General features: G+C 42.3%; 1 protein-coding gene across 1 annotated transcript; it reads left to right on the top strand.

Moving 5' to 3' along the window:
- Positions 1-460: 460 nt before the first annotated feature.
- On the top strand, positions 461-22,743 carry CTNNB1 (catenin beta 1). Its single transcript, XM_040353132.1, has 16 exons — positions 461-755; positions 10,745-10,796; positions 11,256-11,483; positions 11,566-11,819; positions 12,020-12,258; positions 12,847-13,048; positions 13,877-14,021; positions 15,104-15,207; positions 15,307-15,645; positions 15,825-15,983; positions 17,820-17,939; positions 18,020-18,170; positions 19,022-19,143; positions 19,222-19,282; positions 20,978-21,202; positions 21,837-22,743. The coding sequence occupies exons 2-15, from the start codon at positions 10,784-10,786 to the stop codon at positions 21,184-21,186; spliced, it is 2,346 nt and encodes a 781-aa protein (XP_040209066.1). The 5' UTR covers positions 461-755; positions 10,745-10,783; the 3' UTR covers positions 21,187-21,202; positions 21,837-22,743.
- The last annotated feature ends 1,928 nt before the right edge of the window (positions 22,744-24,671 follow it).

The raw sequence follows: 24,671 nt of genomic DNA, 5'->3' as shown, positions 1-24,671 counted from the left end.
GGTCACAGCGCACACCGTGTTCCTCCGCCCTTCACCTGAGAGGGAGAGAGCTGTGTGTGTGACTGCACCGTGTATACTCAGCACTGCGCTCCGTGTATTATATAATTTATATGTGCTCACTACAACTTCCTCCGTTATACTCTTCACCTACATGTATGTGTCACTCAGTGACGCCTCATGTATGTGGAAACAGTGCACATACAATAGAATAGTGCCTGTAATTGTGTATGAGCCGTATATTATTTCTCGGCAGTCCCCACCCCCATTCTCCTTCCTTCCCCGCCCTATAATATATTCATCCCACACCCGGACCGGCCAACCTGCACTTCACTTACCAGCGCTCAGCCGCAGGAAGCAAAGGTAGGCGGGACTACTTTTCGTATCACTCCGCCCTCCCCGTCGCCGTGCTGTGTGTGTGGAAGGCAGGAGGCGGTGGCGGAAGGATACACGGAGCCGGCGAAGAGAGCTGCTATAAAACTAGAGTGTACGGCGCCATTTTAAGCCTGTGTGTCGTGGTGTGTGGAGAGGGAGTGAAGACGGTGGTGTGAGTGTGTTCGGCCGGGCGGACACGGGGGAAGAAAACGCGGACATATACTGCCAGACTGACGTACCTGTTCGGTACTGCACAACGCGGAACGTCACCCGTATAGGTGGTGCGGGGGATTACGGAGAACGGGGGTTGGTGGAGGAGGAGGAGGCCAACACCGGACGACATTGTTTTTATAACAGCGGAACCAGGACACCGCCGCCGTACGGTACGTATAGTGTATATGTGGGGGAGGGGAGGGTGACCCGGGGTGTGCTCGGTGCAGGGCGGCCTCTTATATAACGTGCAGGGTGTGGAGCTTCACCAGCTTCCTACTCGGGGTCCTGCAGTGCGGAGGGCCGGCCTCTGGAGGGGATCCTCCGGGGATGGGATCAGCCCCGATCATCGGACTGCAACTCCATCCCCCCTCCCCCATCATCGGACTGCAGCCTTCCGATCTCCTCCTCTCCCCATCCGATCGTGTACGGAGGAGCCCAGCACTTCCTCCCAGGGAGGCCACTCCATGGCCCTTCTATAGGGAGGACACCAACTCACTCTGTTTTCCTGTGTAATATCCTCTGATTGCGGCTCAGTGACTTTGTTTTTATTTATCTGACCATTGTAAAGTGTTCCTGACATCCATGTCCTGATTACCAGATCATGGGGATCTGTATTTACGGACATCCATGTCCGGATTACCAGATCATGGGGATCTGTATTTACTGACATCCATGCCCTGATTACCAGATCATAGAGATGGGATCTGTATTTACTGACATCCATGCCCTGATTACCAGAGATCTGTAATTGCTGACTGCTACCTCCTTATTACCAGGTCCAGATTATAGAGTAGTGGGATCTGTTTACTGACATATTTCTCCTGGTGACCAGCTCTTAGAGATCTGTATTTACTGACATCCATGACCTGTATTTACTGACATCTACTTGTTTTGTTTACCAGATCATAGAGGTCTGTATGTACTGACGTCCATGCATCGATTACCAGATCGGAGATCTATATTTACTGATTATCAGAGGGGGGTCTGAATTTACTGACTTTTACCTCCTGTTTACCAGATCATGGACATCTTTATATACTGGCATCCATATCCTGGTTACCAGATCATAGAGATCTGTATTTACTGATGCTTGTGTCATGACTACTAGATTCAGATCATAGAGATGGGGCTCTTTATTCACTGAAATCTACCTCCTATTTATCAGGTCCAGATCAGGGGATCTGTATTCACTGACGTATATGTCCCGATTACCCATCTTTTAGGTCCAGATCGTAGAGAAGGGAATCTGTATTTACTGCCATCCATGTCCTGTTTACCGAGATGGGGGGAATTAGTACTTTCAGCCATGTGACTTTAACATTTGAATTTTATTGGCAGATCACTTTTTGGATCCCTTTAGTCTGGTAGACTCTGGAGCGGACCATCGGCATCCTGCTAGCGGGGGGTTTTGTATATAAAAACTCCCTCAGTTCTAGAGCTTGGCCTTTGCAGACTGCTAACTTCCCCCCTATTGTCTGCTGGAGGACTGTAATCCCATAGTCCTACTGAAACTTTTTTTTTATGGCTTTGTCTAGGGCGGAGGTGCAGACAAGTCAGGATATCCCTCCCCTTATATAGAGTTTCTTCTCAAACTGATAGAGTAGACTCAGGCTTTGTCTTTGGAATCACTGTGGAGTTATCTATGGAATGTATAAGGAGGGATGTTTAATGGAAACATGAAAGTCTTGTCTTAAAGCTTGGTGTGTAATTTCCCTGGACAGTGTTTATGTGTGTTGTATACGGTTACTAGATGTGAAGAAGTTGGGTTTTGGTGCTACTTGAAACGTTACAAAAAATTGTGTACTTGGATTTCGGGGCTTTCAGGTCAGTGGAGTTCACAGGCTGGGTTGATGCATTGATTTGTGTGCGGTTTTAGTTCACACGTATGCTTGTGTCTAGGAGACATCCGCCATTCAAGCTGCTTTGAAGAGCGCATAGTGTTGGGGTAAGCTGCAACGTTTTAGATTCCTCCAATATCAAGGGTTCCCTTGTTTGCCATCCATTTCCTCTGGGCAGGAAGTGTTCTAATTGAATGTGAGTAAGATATATAGTACACCAAGAGGCCTGCTAAAAGACTCTGCTTCATCACAGCTGCCCACACCCTCCAACATACACTTCCTCTCATTTAATAGGACTAGGGCATTCAATGTATGGCATGCTTTTAGGCTACATGGAGTATTGACATGCATTTGGTATACATGCTACCCTTTGCCCTGGTGGTACATATATGTGAATCTGGCAGGTTGCTGCATTTCTCACTTATCAGTAGTAATATCTCATCTGGATGCTGCTGATTCCTCTCTGGGATATTTGGGGTGCATAGCTGGCAAGAATTCAGCTACAGTTGATTTGCTTGCAGTGTAGAAAACTGCTTATGTGAGCAAATGTGAAATTCCATTCCTGACTGCTGAGAATGCAGAGACTCAAAACCTCATTGTGTGTCTTGCACAACGCTGTAGCCTGCAAAAAAAAATCGCAGCTGAGTTTCTGGTCAAACCTAGTGGCTAAAATGGCATCTGGTTGCTTTTAATTTTGTTTGTATAGTTCTTCCTCTAGCAGAAGGTGTTCTTGTGTTCAACGTAGTAAGTATTTTTATGATCCATATCATGGTCTTGTACATGAAAAGGGAATAGTCCTTGGCAGATTGCCATAGACAGTAACTTTTGATCAGTTATTAGACTTGTGCTCTGACATTCGCCTGCATAACATCCGGTGCTTTGCATTGGCTAAAATCTGTGGTAAAGTACGTCTGGTAGGGTTGCTTGTCTATGAACAGCCCACCCGGCTTGGTTTCTAGTAGAATTTTGTCATCTCTCATTTGCAAGTTTGCTGGTTCCTGGTGGGGGGGGAAACAAATTATATTTTATATTTATTTTTTCTTTGCCAAAGCCTCATCTGAAAATGTGGACTAGTCTCTAGCAGTTTGCCAGAGCATTGGCGGATGAGTTTCTGTGGTTGTATATGTACCTCGTATACTGATTGTACAGATATTTTATTATGTATTGAACCAGGTCACTGGAAAGACTTCTGTTGGGTTTGAGCACAAGAGAAATTTAGAAACAAACTTGTCTACATGGCTAGCCCTGTCTGTGATAAGTGTGGCGTTGTAGGGAAGTGCACTACTGACACTGCAGCCTGTGGCCTTTTCCCAGTATACATGATGGTTTGTTACTGCATAGGAATTAATATCAATGTAAGGGCTGTTCTGGAGCAAAAATATTCACTTTTTTTTTTCTCATGTTAATGAAGCAAGTTTCTACATCAATGTCTCATGTGCTTCTGTTGTCGCAGTGGATTCGATTTAAATCACTGGTAAAAAGGCTTGATTTGAATCATAATTTTTAAAGAGAAACTGTCACCTTTGTCCTCACTGACAGTCCTAGTCACTTTATTGGGATGGCTGGTGATGCGGCAGTGACTCAACAAGGTGAGGGACGTGGTGGCAGCAGGTGAGTGGATGCCCGCTAACAGGTGCTGCCATGATGGAAATGACAGGTGCTCTTTAAATGTAAGGGCTCCTTCTTGCTGGTAGTTGGCATCTTCAATATTTGCAAACAAAATTTAAGGCTTCCTATTTAGAATAAGCTGTCAGGTTAGTAAAACGGCAATATCAGAACTGATTTAATCATACAGTTTGTAGTGTACAAAGCTTTGCAAAATAAAGGAATATTCCTGAACTTTGTCTCATCTCATGGTTACTGTGGGAATGCATCAATGCAGTGCATGTTGTCTCAGCTGGCTGAGCTTGGATTCATTGCATGAGTTTACCAGAAAAAAGTAAATATTGTAGACTACCTCAAGCCACACAAGCTCAATTTCATGCTGAATAAACTAAATTATTAATGCATCTTTAAATGGAAAACTATCTTTGGATTATTTTGCTTTTACCCCAAAAGCATTTTATTAAAAAAATCTTTTTTTATTGAAATGATTTCTTTTTATCCACCCTGGTTCTTATGGTGTTCCCCACCAACAATTCAGTTTAGAGACTGATACTCAGTGGTGTCACTTTGGTGCCCGTGTATACAGGGCCTGGATGCTAACCATTTTTTTATTTGTAGCCTAATCAGATTCTAGTGTTGTGTTGCATTGATATGGCATTTACAGCAGACTTGTGTGGCAGGCAATCCATTGACTTGGTAGCTGGCACTTCTGCATTGTTTATCTTGAGTTTTTTCCTGTTCTGCTTCTTGCTACAATTCAAAAAAAACAACTTCCTTGTGGGTTTAGTGTAGAGATTGAAGAATCCATTTCTGAACTTTTTGCATCACTAGTTCCCTGGCTGGCATGAATACATTAGAATCCTGACCAAACGTCTAGGAAAAGCATGTTTTTCACTCCAGAGATGCCTTTTAGATTAATGGAACATTAATTTTATTTTTTCCTTGCCAGTACATCCGTTTTGGTATGAATAGAACTGCATATACGTGGTTACCTTTTAGTATTAAAGATTTAATTTCCTATGTAGTCCTGGTGTCATGGGTAGGAACTGAATGATTGAACTCTACACATGGCTTTTTAATACGACTTGCAATGTATTTCAATGGCTTCTTGCTATTCTAATTCTGGTGCTTGGCTTTTAAACAGAAGCAGTGTTTGGTCATGGCAACCAAACATTCAGCTTTCATTTTACAATTTTACCTGACTGCTTTGGGTGTTCTACTTCTATTGTTTCCCAACATGTTGCTGTAAAATGGCCAGCAGGTGTTGGTTTAATTTCTGGCATTAGCCTGATTGGCTAGAAGCCATGCATGAGCAGAGTTTGGGGTTTGGCCTTTTAGGAAGCATCCATTAGTTGCACTACTGCATACAATTTGATATGTGATGTTTCAGATTGGTCAGGCATGCAGTGTTACCGCTGGCCTTTTTTGAACAAAATTGCCAAATGGAACTAGTGACATGGAAAACTTGTTCAGTTGTCTTGGTAAATTGTCCCGCTTGGGCCACTCGTTGGTTTAAAAGCAGATGTTACACATGTGTAGATTTTCCTCACATCCCCTGCCAATAACCAGTCATTTTAGGGGGTAATAACTTTGCATATGCAGAGAATGTTTCATCCATACAATGGCCCACCGGTGGGATGCATAGCTTATGGTGTAAGATGTTACCAAAAGCTTTGACATTTCCATTTGAGCAAATCTTGGCTTGACTTAAAATTTCCCATTTTGGCAACCAGCCTTTTTGGAAGTGGTTTTAATCACAACCTGACTGTATGAATGATGGTGCTTGGCATTTGGTTCCGGCTAAGCCTACATGGTAGCCCAGATAGCGGTTTCTGTAGTGATTTGTTTGGCACAAACTGCATGCAGGTAGCTGTGTTGTATCGCCATTGTTGAAAACTGCATACTGTCTGCTCTAATAGGGAATAGCTGAACCACTAAATGCTGACGTCTGAATTTTTTTTTTTTGGGGTGGTTTTCTCCAAAGGATTTCAGTTTTTCATTTTGACCCTTGCTTTTCATTATTTAAACAATGGGATTTACAATGAATTGGAAGCCACCTTCACTTCTGCAATGGGTGCTTTTCTCTAAATGCAGGCGCTTAATGCCAGAGTTGAGCATTACATCATCATACTAACAATTCATAGACCCTATATTTTCCTACAGGGCAAACTGATACAGTGCGGCCTTTTACCATAGTGTGGACACATTTTTGAGGAGAATGTTTCCATGGAGGGTTGTGGGTTTTTGATATTCTAGTCTTAATTTTTTTTTTTTCAAAAAATAAAGCATTGATCCAAAAAACATAATATATGGCAACTTGCGAGTCCTTGGAAATAATGGCTGCACCAGTTTTCTTAGTGCCTCTACTTTGGATGAAGCAGCACTTTTTGGACAATGACATTGTCGGTCTAGGGGGAGGGGAGTGTTGGTTTTTAAATCTGTTTGTACAGCCAACATATTGAAGCCGAACTCCAATTAATGCTTCCTAGGCAGTTATAGCAAACTTTTTATTGGGGGTTAAAGGTTTTGCATAAAAGCTGGTAATTGTAAAAACACTGTTGCCAGTAACTGGGTTGGCTCAACCCTCAGACTGCTACACCTGCAGCACAGCGTTTTCTTTTCTAAAAAAATTGATGCGCTTCCTTCTGTTACCATGACCTGGTGTGCTGCAATGGGTTTGATTTTCAGTTTAATACCGCTTGAGGTTTTTATCACTTACAAACTCCCTGACAAGTGGGAGCTCTTAAGGTTTAGGTTTATTGCTATAGATGAAGGGAGTGAATATAATTGTGCCTTGGACAGATTTCATTCTCATGTAAGCTATTTAGTGTGCATATGGATTGCATGTGGCCAGTTGTCAAGCAGGCATTCATTTACCAGTTTTGAAACTTGAAGTTGCTGGGATTTTTTTCCAACATATGGTTACAAGAGCAAATGTAACTGAGGAGAAGGGTTATTGGTTCTAGATCTACACCCAGAATACTGTAACTGGGCTTTCGCCAAGTGGTGGTCTTGGTAAATTGATGATTTCCTCTTGCCTTTCTCAAAGCTTCTAAATATGAGAATGGTAATGGTGTACTTTTTTTTTTTTTTTTTTTTTTATTTATTTTTATTAAGCCCAATAGTAGCCAAGTCCAAAGAATTCAAAACGGACTGTTGGCTCTAAATGGTTCTCCAAAATCCAGTCTTCTGGTTTCTAAAGATGCTAAACGAAGCCCAGCATTTGTGCTGCACCAGTCAAAAATTGATTTGCTTTTAATGCTGCCTTCTATAATAGATGGAAGGCTTGCGTTTGTGTGGGTGTTTTTGTTTGGATTTCTGCTTTTAATATACATAGGTACTGATGGCAACACTGCATTTTAAGTAAGGCAGTTGTATAAACATGCCATAAAAAGCGGGGGGTTGGGGATATAGTAAAGCCAAGCATAGATTATACGACCATAGGTTGCAGGAAATAAAACCGCTTGGTCTCCCCCCATCAACAGTTGGTGTGGATTGGGGAATCCCTCCTGCAGAGCTGTTGGGTGGGGGGTGAGTGTGGTGAGCCTTATTGCTGGAGAACACTGATTACTGTCAGCAGCTATGACCACTATTGGTAATCTCAGGCTTAAATGCAACATGGTGCCTGTACCCAAGTCAGTCCACTCAACCTGCCCATAGATCCCTGCTGAACTGGCTGATATGCATTCAATCCATCAATGTCCAGCTTTAGAGTCACTCAAACCAAGGAAGAAGCGTTCAACAGCGGAGCCTGAACTTTATTGTGGAATTGGCCTATACAGAACATATGCACATCAGTATAGGTTTAAATTGCGAGCCCCCTGTGCATTAATCCAGCTAGCCCATATTCAATAAGCTTTGTGGACCACTCCACCTGGAGAATGTCAATTTTGTATATAGGTAGAACCCCATTGTCACCGCCCATGTGTAGCATGTGAGTAGGAAGCTTCAATTTTAGCAATCTTCCTTCTATCTTGGCTGTGTAGAAAATAACATGCCAGCCATTGTATGCTATACCCAGTAGCGTGATTAATGTGTCCGTTCTCCGTGCCCAGTGTCAGACTCTCAACTGTTAGTTCAGTCACTTCTCTGTTAAAGATCTGAAGTAGGACAAACTCTTACCACATGGGTGAAGGGGTCTACCTCGATGCCACACCAATGTCCTGTTGCCCCAAAGGATCGAAATGTGGGGTATATTAAGCTTCATGCAATAACTTTTAGCTGTATAATCCTGCCTCTGGAAAAAGACAGGTAAAACTCCGCCTGCTTCTGAAAGACTGCAGCCTATTGGCCTGTACACACGATCCAAATATGGACAACTTTTTTCGCTTTCTAGTTGCAAGTAGAAATTGAATAGGTTACCAAAGTCACAAAAAACCTTGTATGACAGGAAAAACAATTGCAAGTGATATGTATTTTTTTTTTTTTTTTTGGCCGACAACTTTACGGACTAAACAAATCGTACAAGGAAATTTTGTGCTTGTCCGATCAGATGAACTGTTGTGATCAGCTCTCAAAAGTAGTGTACACACGCTCTGAAAATCGTAGAATTCTTCCTCAGACAGTTTTTGTCCGATATTCTGATCGTTTAAGGGCCATAAGGCTCCAGGCACACTTGGCTAAAAAAAAAAAAAAAAAACGCTCCCTATAGCGTTCTCTGTACAGTCTAGGTGAGTTTAATGTGAAGGTTTGTCCTAATGTGGAATAACATTGAGCTGCTTCTACAGGGAAAACCTAATTCTTGTAGAAGCGTGTGTGTGTTTGTTTTTTTGATGGATCCTTAGGGTCTTGGTGCTAATAAGTCTGAAGTGTTTTTTTTTTTATTTTTTATAATGGTAATCACAATTCAGTCAGTTTCTGTGGTTACTTGAGTACTTTTAGCATTTTGGTAAAAGATACTATAAGGCTTCATTCAGATGAGGTGGACTCCGTCGCGGGAGATCTCTCTGCTGAGCTGGCCAATGACTGGTCCTTCTCTGCTCACTGAGCAGGGAGGGGCTTGTCGAGCACCGCTGTCTTCTATGGAGAGAGCTGATAAACGCATAGCATGTCCAATTTCCTCAGATCTATGTGCAATGGATGGATGGCGACGTATCGCCATACGTCTGATTTATTTTTTTTTTTTTTTTTTTTTTTTAACGCATCACATGTCACCGCTGATATCCGACACTCCATAGGCTTGCATGGAGCGGCCGTTCGGGTCCGCTGACAAGTGGACCTGAACGGTCTGACTGTGTGAAAGGGGCCTACATCAATTTGATATGTATATGTTGCTTTCTGACACCATCACTTTTACTTTTGTTTTATCATGCATTCAGTTATGTTTTAAAGGGACAGCTACTTCACCCTAGGCGCCATTACCAGCCACACATTTGCATTCTTAATACTTGTTTTATAACTCGTTGGGAATGGGATATATGGTAGCAAGCTTATGTAATGTCAAGTTGAAAAGCCGTTTTTCCTGGCAAATCAAGTGATCATCATAACAATGTGCACATCCTTACTGATCCACCCACCTGAAAAGTGCTTCTGCTAGGGTCACCCGGTTTGTTTAGTAGATGTAAGCACTTAAGCTGAACCCTATGCATAACACTTGGTGTGTGTGTGTGAATCCCGCCCCCCCCCCCCCCCCTCAAGCATCTTACTTTTTTTTTATTTATAACTGAGATGGGAATTAAGGCAAAGCTCTCTCCTACAGATACACAGCAATGTCATCACGTGTGCCTGTTAATGGTGGTTTCCCTTTGCTTTTCTTGTACTTTCACCTAAATTGGGAACTGAAGTAAATCTGTCTAAAGAGGCTTGAACCTCCCTTCCCTTTTAAAGTCGAACTTCACATAGTCTTCATAAAGTCCGCTTCTACAGTATTTGTAGCCAACTTTTAGGTTTTTTTTTTAGGGTGAAGATCCCCTTTAAGCTGGCCATAGATCAGTCTTTTTTTTTTTTTTTTTTTTTTACTGAGTGAGCCTACATATATTAAAGGGAAAATGGATTGCATTTTGTCAATTTTGAATCCAGTAGTTAACTTCTATGACTCTTATCTGTTCAACACTTGCTTATGAGTGGTATGCTAAAGGGGTTGTAAAGGTTAGTTTTTCTTTTCTAAATGGGTTACTTTTAAGCTTGTGCATTGTTGGTTCTCTTACTACTTTTATTTGTTTCCCCCTTCTAAATGTGTTTTTTATTTTTTTGTCTGAATCTCACTTCCTGTTCCTCGTCAGTAAGCTGTTCTGGCTACGGCTCGGATGATGGTAGCAAGCTTACTGAGGAGAAACAGGAAGTAAGAAAATAAACATTTAGAAGGGAAATGGAAGAAAAAGGTTGGTGAACCAACAATGCACTAGCTTAAAGGAACCTATTTAGAAAAAAAAAAAGAAGAAAATAAAAAACAAACCTTTACAACCCCTTTAAAGTAAAATGTGCTTATTGCTGGGGTGTGTCAATGATTTGGGTTGAGGTGTATTGAGCAGACGGATGATAACAATTGGTAGCAAACAGGATTTTTTTCCATTCTAAAATCCTCCCTCAGCTGTAATTTCTTCTTGCCCCTATTTGGCCTGTCCTGCTGTTTGACGGAACATGACCAATTGGGTGGTTTTCGTAACAAATGGTTTTCAGCAAACACTAGTAAGGTGTGGTGCACGGTTCACATTCCTGTATTTGTCTGCTTGCATTTTAATGTTGTATGTCTATTGATTATGGTCTTTGCATTTCAGGCTCTTTGAAGCACAACAGTGGTTGCTGAACACTGAATCATGGCTACTCAAGGTAAGTGGTGTGTTTTTATGAAAAAAAAGAATACTGATCTGCAAATTAAATACCAGCCACAAGTCTTTGGAGTAAGGAAAGGGATAGTCTGCAGCACCTATACACTTTTTCCATGAATCTTTGGCGTGAAGAACCTGCGTGGTTAACACACTGGTGTTGGCCTTCAAGGGATTATATTCTAGAGATTTTGGTGCCAGCCCCTTGATGGGTTTGTGGTCGAGTAAAGATGGTTGCACTATGAATTTTGAGTGGAAACCTTGACTGGTCTTTAAAGTCTGAGTATTTTTATATTTGCTTTAAAATGGCATTTTTCAGGTTTTGCTTTCCTCTCACATTTAGTGTAATCTATCTGCTAGATGTTGCATTTTATGAGTAAACACGCTATTTCCAGCACTATATAAAATGGTGACCTATAATCAGATGCAGGTTTGATATATGGGTCATTTTGTTCTGTTTTAGCTGACCTGATGGAACTAGACATGGCGATGGAGCCAGATCGCAAAGCAGCAGTCAGCCACTGGCAGCAACAGTCTTATCTAGATTCTGGCATTCATTCTGGAGCCACAACTACTGCGCCATCTCTGAGTGGCAAGGGGAATCCAGATGATGAAGATGTGGATACATCACAAGTACTCTATGAATGGGAGCAGGGATTTTCGCAGCCTTTCACTCAAGATCAAGTGTCTGGTAAGCACTCTTTTTGGCAAAATGTATGTGTTGGCAATGTTGCTGAAAATTTGGTTTTAATTGTATTTCACCTCCACAATAGATATTGATGGGCAGTTTGCAATGACCAGAGCTCAGAGGGTGAGGGCTGCCATGTTTCCTGAAACCCTAGATGAAGGCATGCAAATTCCATCCACGCAGTTTGATTCTGCCCACCCCACAAACGTGCAGCGCTTGGCTGAGCCTTCACAGATGCTTAAACATGCCGTGGTGAACTTGATAAACTACCAAGATGATGCCGAGCTTGCAACCCGTGCTATACCAGAGCTAACCAAACTACTCAATGATGAGGACCAGGTATAATTTACAGTTGTAAAATGTTTTTATTTTTTCATTCATTGCAGCTTTATTAAAATAAGATGTCCAAACGCCACGTCTAATCTAACTAGAATTAAGTATTGATTTCTTTCAGTTTATTGGAATAGGAACATCTGGCCTTTCTAAAAGCAGACATTGTTTAAAACTTTTTTTTTTTTTTTTTTTTTTCCCTTTCTTAGGTTGTTGTCAACAAGGCTGCAGTTATGGTTCATCAGCTTTCCAAGAAAGAAGCCTCACGCCATGCCATCATGCGCTCTCCACAGATGGTGTCTGCAATTGTTCGCACAATGCAAAACACAAATGATGTTGAAACAGCACGGTGTACTGCCGGAACTCTCCACAATCTTTCTCACCACCGTGAGGGCTTATTGGCCATCTTTAAATCTGGAGGCATTCCTGCTTTGGTCAAAATGCTTGGGTATGTGTACTAAGTTTTATGAAAAATTGATGTTGTATGGCGGTGTTTATATTTGGGGGGGGGGGGGGGGGACGGGGTGGTTTTATGAGCTTAATGTAATCCTTATTAAGGAATCGGGCAATTCATATGGCACATCTTGCTATGATCTGCACAAACTCAAGTTTGGGTGGAAGATCCATTGGGATTTTTGCTTGAGATGCATGATATCACAGAGCAGTGGGCGATGACATCGCTGCAACAAAAGAATCCCTGAACTGTCTACCATATACTGTCCTCCCAATACTTTAGGGAGGAAGATGGTTGTCCAGCATGGGTCTGGGTAGAGATCTGTAAACAAGGGCATCAGTGCTTATTTATACAAATAACCCTTTGATTGCCAGTAATGGATGGTTTGGAAGTCTATGGCATGTGACTAGTTCAATTGTACTTGAATGCTCTCCTATGCTGGGAGGAGGACTTGTTAACTGTAAATGTTGGTAATTACTATATCTGATTAGTAAGGCAGTTCAGGTATGTATTCATCGATGTAGAGAACCTTGCTTTTCATGACAAATGGCAAGATTTTCTAATGCTGTGCATGACTTGCAGGTCACCGGTGGACTCTGTGCTCTTCTATGCCATCACAACTCTGCACAATCTGCTGTTGCATCAAGAAGGTGCCAAAATGGCTGTCCGTTTGGCTGGTGGTCTTCAGAAAATGGTTGCCTTGCTGAACAAAACAAATGTAAAATTTCTAGCCATTACTACAGACTGTCTTCAAATATTGGCTTATGGAAATCAAGAAAGCAAGGTATGTATCGTATCATCTATGATTGTTATGCAACTTAGGATTTGGAGAATGGCAGCAGATATAAGGTAACGTTGTGCAAATACTTGAAGCAGAGCTCCATCCAAAAGGGGAAATTTCACTCCTCTGCACCCCCCCACCGTAGCCTTCTGAGACACATCACGGGTCCCAGAAGACTGCGAGGTCAATCCCAAAGCACGGCTCACATGTGCAGTTGGAAGCTGGCTGTGAAGCTGCACAGCTTCATTACTGGGTTCCTTTGAAGATGCTGGTGCCTGCACCCAAAGCCGATTGAAGAATCGGCTCGGGTGAGTACATTGCTGGATCCAGGGCAGGTAAGTCTTTATATTAAGCCAGCAGCTACAGCATTTGTAGCTGCTGACTTATATATTTCCTTTGTTTTGTTTTTTTTTGGCAGGGGGTGCCTAATCAGCACATGTAAAGATTTAGTTACCCGTTTGCACAAGCTTTTGGAAAATTTAAGGACAGTTGTCGTAAAGATATGACTGTATTTGATGTCAAATGGCCTTTATTTTAAATACTAGTTCATTCAAATCTAGACTGTCCAGTAGTTATGATGCCAGGTGTGCTTAAGCAGTGACATGAAAGCTAATGGTTTCTCTGCACCAAATAAAAAAAATCGTGTGTTTGGGGGCATTTTTTCCCTCTCCTTTTTAGCAGTATTAAAGTTGTTGCATAACACTAGTATGAAGCAAACAATTTGCTTCCATAATGTTTTTGCATCTGAACAGTCCTGTTGTGTGGGCATGTCTAATATTTAAATTTTAGTCATAATCATCACAGAGGATGAACTTTCATATTTTTCTGCAGCTAATTATCCTTGCAAGTGGTGGACCTCAAGCCTTGGTGACAATAATGCGCACTTACAGTTATGAGAAACTTCTGTGGACCACAAGCCGTGTACTGAAGGTTCTTTCTGTATGCTCCAGCAATAAGCCTGCTATTGTTGAAGCTGGTGAGTTTTGCATTTAAATGTAATATGGCAATTTTTTTTACATCTGTGCATACCATGTGAATGAACAGTCATTCTGCCTTCCATTACTACTGGACACTTTTTTTACCTTGGTATAATGTATAAATATGTGTGAGATTTGGCAAATTTTACCAACTTTTTGCATGTCCCATCTTTGAAAAAAAAAAGCACACGGGGCATAACCTTGGGTAATGCACTAAGGTTTTATTTTAAAAATAAAACCAAATGGTTAATTGAATACTCAAGCAACATGCATAACAATATCCGCTAAACTGTATGCAGTGTCTAAATGCCGATGTCTTTTGGACACCTTCCCCGCCCCCCCCCCCTCCGAGCTTTCAAGAGGAGTTTTTTTTATAAAAAAAGAACTTGGGTAATGTACCGAGTGTCTGCCCCCTGTGTTAATTTTTGTAGTATATGGCTGGATTCCCCTGTCTGAGGGCTGAAACACTATTCCAGAGGAAACTCAGATTGCACATGTTGTCCTGATCTGGTGACCATCCTTAAGCGCAGGAGTGGTGTTGGTTTTTTCAATGTCCATCTTCTGGTAATGTGTGTCAAAAGAATGACCAATGGTAGTCAGAAATTGCATTGTAATTTTATCTTTACAGTGGTTATAAAGTCCAGTCCCCCCCCCCCCATGCATTAAGATAAAAAAAAAACCTGTGTGCAGCAGCCCCCTAATACCTGAGCCCCATCTAGATCCAGCATTGTTGTAGGCATGTTTCTCGGCTGCCCAGTTCCCCCCCCCCCCCCCCCTCATTTGCTGAGACGGCAGCATGGTGCCATTGGCTCTTGCTGCCATCAATGTTGGCCAGAAAAGGCGGGTGGGACTGAAATGGGCACTGGGAGCTTGTTATGGGTGCACTCAACAGGCGTTTTAACAGACTTTATTTTAAGGATCCATGAAGAGTACTTCAAGTTGCCAGTCGCTGCCCCTAAAGAAATTTGCCAAAATCTCTCATTGCTTTTCAAAAGCTGTAGTATGGAAGTGGTGGAAATGTTAATGTGCTTCCAATAAAGTTTGAGGTTGAAATGTGTAATGTATCATTGTATTTTTGTAGGTGGTATGCAAGCGTTGGGGTTGCACCTCACAGACCCAAGCCAGCGGCTTGTTCAAAATTGCCTCTGGACTCTAAGAAATCTGTCGGATGCTGCAACTAAGCAGGTGTGTGCGTATTTTTATTTATTTTTTCTCTCGCTCTTCACCCATGTAGTTTGTATAACCGACTTAACTTTTTTGTTTGTTTCCCCCCCCCCCCCGCAGGAGGGAATGGAAGGTCTTCTAGGAACCCTTGTTCAACTTCTTGGATCAGATGATATCAATGTTGTAACTTGTGCAGCTGGTATACTGTCAAACCTCACATGTAACAATTACAAAAACAAAATGATGGTCTGCCAAGTTGGTGGTATTGAAGCCCTGGTCCGCACAGTTCTTCGTGCTGGTGATAGGGAAGATATTACTGAACCTGCTATATGTGCCCTTCGTCACCTTACCAGCAGGCATCAGGAAGCTGAGATGGCACAAAATGCTGTTCGCCTCCACTATGGACTACCAGTTGTTGTAAAGCTATTACATCCGCCTTCCCACTGGCCGTTAATCAAGGTAAGTCTTTTTTGCGAATCCTTTGGGTTCACACTGGCTTAAAGATCAATGTTTTATTTGTCCATGCACATTGGGACAATTGGAGACCAGAAAAAACGCTTCTGGTTTGTGTTTGATGCTTTCTGGAAGGCTTGATGAATGTGTTGCAGGCATATTTAACAAATTTTTCTTTCCTTTAGGCCACTGTGGGATTAATACGTAATCTAGCACTTTGCCCAGCTAATCATGCACCTCTACGGGAACAAGGTGCTATTCCAAGACTGGTCCAATTGTTGGTTCGTGCACACCAAGACACACAGCGCCGCACTTCCATGGGTGGAACACAGCAACAATTTGTGGTAGGATATTGGTGCTTATTCTAATTTGTAACTTTAATTTTGCCCCCCCCCCCCCCCAGGACTGGGTTCAATGACTTGATAGCATTTTGGACTAAAAGGTCGCCCTAGTTTGTACAGTGGGTATTTGGACTAAATTGAAAAACTGTACCATCCTGGTTACGTGTTGTCATTTTGTGCTAAAGGTGATTTTTGCCTGACTTGATATGTCAAAATGTGCTCCTTGCGGTACCTATTGCTAAGGAAAGCTGGAACTTGTTTGTTCCTTTTGGATGACCATCCCTGCTTTTAACCAATTAAGCCCCAGCCCAAAATGCAGGTAAAGGACCAGGCCCCTTTTTGCACTTCGGCACTGCGTCGCTTTAACTGACAATTGCGCGGTCGTGCGACTTGGCTCCCGGACAAAATTGGCTTCCCCCCCCACAAATAGAGCTTTCTTTTGGTGGTATTTAATCAACTCTGCGGTTTTAATTTTTTGCGCTATAAACAAACAAAGCAATTTTGAAAAAAAATTAAAATAAAAATCCCCCAAAAATATATAAAAAAAATTTCCTCAGTTTAGGCCGATATGTATTCTTCATATTTTTGGTAAAAATCGCAATAAGCGTTTATCGGTTGGTTTGTGCAAAACTTATAGCGTTTACAAAATAGGGGATGGTTTTATTGCATTTTTATTTTTTACTACTGGTGGCGATCAGCTTTTTTTTTTTTTTTTTCTCTTCGTGACTGCGACATTATGGCGGACAATTTTGGGACCATTGTCATTTTCACAGCAAAAAATGCGTTTAAAATGCATTCATTATTGTGGAAATGACAGTTGCAGTTTGGGAGTTAACCACAGGGGGCGCTGAAGGAGTTGTTTCACCCAGTGTGTGTTTACAACTGTAGGGGGGTGTGGCTGTAGGAGTGACGTTGTCGATTGTGTCTCCCTATAAAGGGGATGACATGATCGATGCAGCCGCCACAGTAAAGCCATGTTTACACACAGCTCTCCCCATTCTTCAGCTCCGGGGACCGATCGCGGGACCCCAGCGGCGATCGGTTCCCGGTGCTTCGGACCGGGTCACGGGAGCGCACCCACGGCTGGGTACAGGACGTACCTGTATGTACATCTGCCCAGCCGTGCCATTCTGCTGACGTATATATGCAGGAGGCGGTCCTTAAGTGGTTAAAGGACGAACCCGTCAAATGTAGTTCCTTATGTTCGAAGTGTATGGTCTTCTGGTAGTACACTTGGGTGGTTTTGCTTTCAGTCAAGTTTAAATCAGAAATTACTTTCAATTGACAGGGCAATGCAGGGAGCAAAAAAAGTTTATTGGCTCCCTGCACTGCCCTGTCAATTGAAAGTAATTTCTGATTAAATTCCAAGGGGGGGGAAAGTTTATTGATCGGTTTTCTCTAATGGAATGTGGCTAAAAGTTGTTGGAAAGACTCAAGATGGTTTGAAATGTGTAATTTTATTTTTAAAACATGAACTTTAAAATTACAACAACCTTGGCCCCCCAGTACATTAATGGTTTTAAAGATGCCTTTATTGCCCTAATCTTGATTCGGTGCTGCAACATCTCTTCTGAGGGGGAAAAAACACCTGCAACTTTATCACCCCCACCTGGAACTTTATCACACCCCCCCCCCCCCCCCCCCAAGTAAACACAAAGCCCATTAGACTTCAAAGTATTTTGTCCCAAGTTGCAATCTAAGGTTTTGAGTGTAGCATTAATGCATGCTAATGCTATACCTAATATTGATACCATGATAACTTTTTGAGATTTTGCCATGAAGATGCATTCATATGCACATGTGTATTGTCTTTCTGATAAGTGTGGTTTTTCATTACAGGAAGGTGTGCGTATGGAAGAAATTGTTGAAGGATGCACAGGAGCCCTACACATCCTTGCACGTGATGTACACAACCGAATTGTGATCAGAGGCTTGAATACCATTCCATTGTTTGTACAGGTAAGTGGGGCCGCTGGTTCACCCTTTATGTAGCTTAATCTTTTTGAAAGGCTTAACTTTTTTTTTTTCTCTCCTCTTAGCTGTTGTACTCTCCTATTGAAAACATCCAGAGAGTTGCAGCCGGTGTGCTTTGTGAGCTGGCCCAGGACAAGGAGGCTGCAGAAGCTATTGAAGCTGAAGGAGCTACAGCACCACTTACAGAGCTGCTTCATTCACGAAATGAGGGAGTTGGTAAGATATTTTATTTGGGTCTTTAGCTAATCAACAATGTGGCATGTGTTTTTACAGTTGAAGCTGTGGCTTACAATTTATAAGCGGACTATAGAGACCTTTGTGACCACTACCCACAAGTATTTTCGCTATCCATGTAATGGTGTTCTACTTTAGAGTATATACTTTAAACTAATAGACCTCAAATGAGATGACTTGTGCCATAAGGGGCACCAAACGGGCAATCCTAAAATTTTTATAGCGGCTTAGATGGATTTGGTTGTTGGATTCATTTACCACTGCTCTAACCTGTAAAGACTAACTTTAAAAGTTAAAGCGGGGGTTCGCCCTGTTAAAAAAAAAAAAAAAGTTTTTTTTTATTAGACCATTAAATTCGGCATCGTAGCGCGAGCTACGGTATGCCGGTCTTACATTTTTTATGCCCGTACTCACTGCGGTATCGCTGATTGAAGAATCCGGGGAATGGGCGTTCCTATGGTGAGAGAAGGTGATTGACGGCCGGCCCTGGCACGTCACGCTTCTCCGGAAATAGCCGAAATAGGCTTGGCTATTCACGGCGCCTGCGCATAGCCTGTGCGCAGGCGTCGTGAATAGCCGAGACCTACTCCGGCTGTCTTCGGGGAGCGTGACGTGCCAGAGCCGGCCGTCAATCATCCTCCCTCTCCATAGGCACGCCCATTCCCCGCGGGAGTCGATTTCTTCAATCAGCGATACCACAGTGAGTACGGGGATTAAATCGCGCTACGATGCCGAATTTAATGGTCTAATGATGGAAAGGAGGGTGAACTACCGCTTTAAATGTTTGTTTTTTCTAATGTTTTTTCTAATGTTAACTTTATTCCCTTTGACAGCAACATATGCCGCAGCTGTGCTGTTCCGCATGTCTGAAGACAAACCTCAGGACTACAAGAAGCGGTTGTCTGTTGAACTGACCAGCTCTCTGTTCAGGACTGAGCCCATGCCTTGGAATGAGGTTAGCTCTTTCTCTTTATTCATTTTTATGATCTGATCTTTGAGTATGTTACTGAATTACTTTGTTCTGTCTTCCCAGACTGGAGATCTCGGTGTAGATATTTGTGCCCAGGGAGAGCCTCTTGGATACAGACAAGATGGTGAGTTTCACTTTAGAGGGGTACTAAAATGTAATCACTATAAATTTGTAAGAGCTGCCAGGAGGGGGACAAACATCTACTGCTTGGGTAGTACATTCTGGCATGTATGGCCTATAGGTGCTTTAGCATGCAATGCCTAGCTACATGGGCCACTTAAACATCACCGTTAAATGGGTTCACTGGGCAAAGATCTGAGGCCACTGACAAGTGTGCAGTGTACAAATGTGATGTTTAGAGTAGGCAACAAGGTGGTAAAAGCTGGGATGGCAGTCGGTAAGGTTTGATGTTTTCTAGAGAAGGTGAAATGCTTGTTTTCACACATGCTTTCAAACCCCAATTACTTTTTCACTCTGATAAAGTGGAAAATATCTGGCGCTCCTAATGTGAGGCATCCGCCTTGCTTTTTCAGGGGCCTTACACAATGGGCAGACCCCCAGCAGGCAGATGGTTGGTCCAGGGTTACTTTGCTTATGCAGAGGACAGGCGCAACCCACTTATCTATGGGCAGTCTGATGTAAACGGACCACCTGACTACCAGCCGATCCACCAGATTGGGGGGGGGGGGGGACGGATTTAGTGGACAGGATAAGATTTTGGAAGGTATCAACACACGTCTGACACCTGCTGCTCTATAGAGGAGACTGGAGGGTCTGATCGGTCCACCTGTGTGAGCCCTTAAACCTAGTACACACTAACAGACTTTTTTCGATCTTCTAAATGTGTACAAGGCTTAGGCCCCATACACACGTCCGAGGAACTCGACGTGTTCTGTGTTGAAGCCGCTGAGGATCTCGGCGGGCCAACTTTCCTCATTGAACAACAAGGAAATGGAGAACATGTTCTCTATTTGGCCCGACGAGTTCCTCGTTGGCTTCCTCGGTGAAAAGTTTACACACGACCGAGTTTCTCGGCAGACTCCAGCTCCGAATTCTGCCGAGAAACTCGGTCGTGTGTACGGGGCCTGAAAGGAGTTGTAAAGGTAGATTTTCATCTTATTGCATTAAAATGCAAAGCCTGTGTGCAGCAGCTCCCCTAATACTTAACATTTTATGTTGGTGTCCTGGCCATCTGACTCCGCCCCCCATGATTGGCTGAGACATTGCAGCGCTATTGGCTCCCACTGCTGTAAGTCAATTAGGGGGGTGGGGCCAGGCCGCAGCTCAATGTCTTAAAAGGATATTTATTTAAAGGTTCAGAAACAATGTTATGCTTGCCTCTGCTGTGCAGTTGGTTTTGCTGTGGCCCTTTTCCTACTCTTGAGTGCCCCTTTGGCGAAGCACTCCCGTGTCCTGCATCTATTTACACAGAAAGCGGGACTCTGCCTGGATTTGATAGCAGCGGGAGCGAATGGCTGTGCTGCTATCATCCAATCGAGACCCGAGACACTGGCTTTTGCTGGTGTGCTCATCCCCAGCATGGGGTACAGGTAAGTAAAGGACTGCAGCATTACAAAAGTTTTTTTACCTGAGAAATTTGAGGGTTTACAACCCCTTTAATGGACACGGGGAGCTGTAACTTGGCTCGGGTGCCCCTTGGCAAGCTGCTTGCTGTGGGGGCACTCAACAGGAGGAAGGGGACAGGATGACAGAGACCCCCAAGAAAAGTAGGATTCAGGCAGGCAAGTATAACATGATTGATGGGGGGAAAAAAAATTACAATTGCTAACAGTTGTGTGTTTTTTTTTTTTTTTTTAAGATCCCAGTTACAGGTCCTTCCATGCTGGAGGATATGGGCAAGATGCAATGGGAATGGACCCAATGATGGACCATGACATGGGAGGTCATCATCCAGGAGCAGAGTACCCAGTTGATGGACTGCCAGACTTAGGCCATGCTCAGGATCTTATGGATGGACTGCCACCAGGTGACAGCAACCAGTTGGCCTGGTTTGATACTGACTTGTAAATTATATATATTTTCGGTGAGTATTGCAGCTAATTTATTTAGACATTCACATTTAATATAACTGGCAACACTATGCAGCTAGAATGCATGCTAATGCTGGTTTGGCTTGTATGGCTCCCCCAGCATGTCTCCTAGTAATGTTATGGGAGGTCATATTCTGTCAAAATATGCTTTTGTCTTTGCTACAGCTTTGTCGGTTCTATATTTTGCATCCTCAACCAGCACACATTTTGCTGTAAATGGGATGGTAGTGCAGTTTGGATGCATACACCCCTAACCGATATACGTTTCACTTTACTATTACAGAGAACATGCCTTGGGGTGCATGTGACTTGCAGTATAGTGGCGGTAATAATGTATATCTGTATAATGTAAACGGTTTCATAACTTCCACAAAGCCAGCTATTTTTGGGGGCTTTAAAACCTATTGACTTAGTGTTTAGTGTGGTCTTGTCCACTCTGCAGACATAATGTGCTCTGTCCATCTTGAGATGTGTAATCAACCATAGCAACTTTATTTTTTGCAGTACAAGATGCACGTCTTAATTGAAGTATATGTGGTTGCAAACCTAGGTTTTAGTGTCTTAAAAAAAAAAAAAAAAAAAGATCTATTTCATATAAAGCTTATAATTTTTTTGTTTCTCTTGCAGTTATCGTCAGAATGAATTTGCATTGTGATTGGCCTGTAGAGTTGCTGAGATGGCTCATGGGGTGGGCTGGTTATCTCCAGAAAGTGCCTGACACACTAACCAAGCTGAGTTTCCTATGGGAACAATGGAAGCTAAACTTTATGTTCTGGTCCTTTATTTTTTTATTTGTTTTTTGGTCGGAGGAACAATACCATTTGGATTTTGGAAGTGACTCGTACATCAAGAATGCACAAGAATAGTTTGCAAGCTGGAACTTATCAAACACTAGCCTTGCTTGTTTAAATAACTTTTTTATTTTTATCTTATTTTTATTTTTTTTATCTGTAATGGTACTGACCTAGCTTGCTTTTCTTAGTATTTTAGATTTTCTTTTCCTTTCTGCGGTAACATTTTAAGTCTCTGTAGTGTTCAGTTAGTGCTTATTGCTAAAGCGGTTTCTAATTTTTAAGGATCCAAGTAAGTGTAGAACACTAATTCATAATCACTCTAATTGTATCCGGAATAAAGTGGAACATTGTGTAGCCTTTTTGTATAAAAAAAAAAAAATAGACAAATAGAAATGGTCCAAAAAGTTTTCTTTTAATATGCTTAATAAGCAGATGGATCGATTTTTGATCAAAGCTTTTATCTGGGATATGTCTGGGTAGGGGCCAGTAAGAACTTATTTGGAACCTGTAATGGACAGTTTACCAGTTGCCTTTTATCCCAAAGTTATGTACTCTGAGGCCACAGATGCTTAATGAAAAATCATGAAATGGCTCAGAAGAATTAAAAGTGGACTTTTAATGCATTCTGCTGTGTCAAGTTATTTTAAGCAAGTCCATGTGGAATGGGTTTCTGTGGTCTTGAGGAATGAACCTAAATGTTTGTAAATGGAATGAACAAAGTAAAGTTATTTTTAAATTCAGATGTGCAGTTTGAGCAAGACTATCATTTCTTTTCACTGTTGTGTGATTATGTTGTATGATTATGCTGCAATGCTAATGACTAGTATACTTCATGGTATCCATTCTGTCATCTGCTGAACATTTTTGGCTGGATTCAAAAGCAAACATTGCCTTCAATACCTAGATTGATGGAATGTCAACATGCCAAAATATTCAATGGGATATGTCATAGTACTGTAGGGGTGGACTATGTATTCTCTTGCATGTATTTTGCTTCACTGGAAATATACAGTGAACATTCCAAAAAAATGCATTTAGCGTCGCATGTGCAGCCTAGATGGAATTCACATAAAATAAATGGGACCCCATTACCAACAATTTTACAAGTTTAGGCACCCGCTTCTTGATGATGGCAGCAAAAAGGACACTGATATGTGGCTACTCTCATATATTCTGTGAAGGTCCTTCTGCCTTCACCACACTATGTATGCTGGCAAAGATGTCTGTTGTAAATTCTAACATGCACGGTGTGGAACTATATAAAGAGTGGGTGGCTTCACGAACACTTTAGTGAGTGAAACAAATGTTAATGCCTGAACACAACTTGACAAGTGTTAGTAAAATACATACACACAGTAGTTGTGAGCATATGTAATAAGTGGTTATGCCTGGTCTGACCCAGAACCAGGCCTCCCAATCGTTTGGTTTTGGGACACAGGCTTCCAGCGAGAGCCTGGACTAAAGGCCGACTACTTTTGAGGCCACATATATGCATGTTGGTGGTTAAGGCTTTCAGCATTTCACTCCCTGAGCTGTCCTGGGGGGGGGGGGTTCAGGTTGGTCTTTAACATGCACACCTGTCATTCTATGAAATGACTAGTCGTGTAAATCTCAGCCAAATGCTGCATGCATGCTGTGGGTGTAAGTCGCTGACCATGAAGTATTTAGCTAAAGCCAGGGCTTTTTTTCAGGGGGAACTCTGTTCCACCACCTCTGGCTCAGACCCTTTGGTGCCTGCTCACCACAATCACTTGTAAACACAGTCTGGTTTCTGTGTTTACAAGTGACAGCTTTGTAACCCCCTGAACTCTGCACTCTGTATGTAATGCAATTCTGGAATTTAATGCCCCTTTAAGACCCTTCTACTGTTTGTGAAATCTGAACGGTTTGTGGTTGAGTTTCTGCACCTATTTTCTGAGAAAAAAAGCTCTGGCTAAAGCAAACTGAAGGGTAACTGGCTTTCTTGGAGGACAGCAGTGCCAGCCTACATAATATGCTGAACTAATATGTACTCTGCAAATGCTGTACAATAAAATATCTAATATTATGGTTGGTGCGTTCAGTGTTTCAGCTGTATGCTATGTTTTACCACTTTAAAGGCACTAGATGTAAAAGTATCTTCTAGTAAAATTGCAATACAGCTTCACTGTTGCAGACTTAGCTTGCAGGCTTCATACAATTTTTGTATGTTATGGAATGCTGTTTCCTGCTGCCTTAGATTGGACACTGCAATTGTGAGGAAAGCCTGCGGTAGATTCCCCTCTCCCCTTTAGAATATAATCTCTCTGGATTAATATAAGCAAACTTTTATGTTTTTTTATTTTTTTTCTCTGTCAAGAATAAGCAGGCTTTTTTGTAAATATTCAGAGTGCATATACCTCACTTTGCCCTGGGCACGGTACCCCACCAGGAAGATTGGACTTAAATGGACCCCCTGCATTACATGCTGGCCTAGGGCATGTGGTGCAATACAGTGAGCTTGCTGTAGTGTGCTTTACAGCAATGTTTCAAGTACCCCAATAGGTCATGTTGGGCTTTCCATTATTTTGCTCAGGGGATTTGATCAGTTTCACTGCCTTAATTACCACATCTGTTTCATCTGAGGAAAATCCTGAAAACAGGACCCATTGGGGGTACTTGAGGACTGGAGTTGAGAAACATTGCTCTA

The sequence above is a fragment of the Rana temporaria genome, chromosome 5 (assembly GCF_905171775.1).
Source record: "Rana temporaria chromosome 5, aRanTem1.1, whole genome shotgun sequence".
Lineage (NCBI taxonomy): Eukaryota > Metazoa > Chordata > Amphibia > Anura > Ranidae > Rana > Rana temporaria.
The sequence above is the reverse complement of the archived record's forward strand: the minus strand, read 5'-3'. Positions and strand labels throughout refer to the sequence as shown.

Excerpts from the sequence above, each read along its gene's own strand:
- CTNNB1 (XM_040353132.1), top strand. Across the intron at positions 14,022-15,103 it reads GCCTGCTATTGTTGAAGCTG|GTGGTATGCAAGCGTTGGGG; the intron begins GTGAGTTTTGCA and ends GTATTTTTGTAG. Across the intron at positions 18,171-19,021 it reads TTCACGAAATGAGGGAGTTG|CAACATATGCCGCAGCTGTG; the intron begins GTAAGATATTTT and ends TCCCTTTGACAG.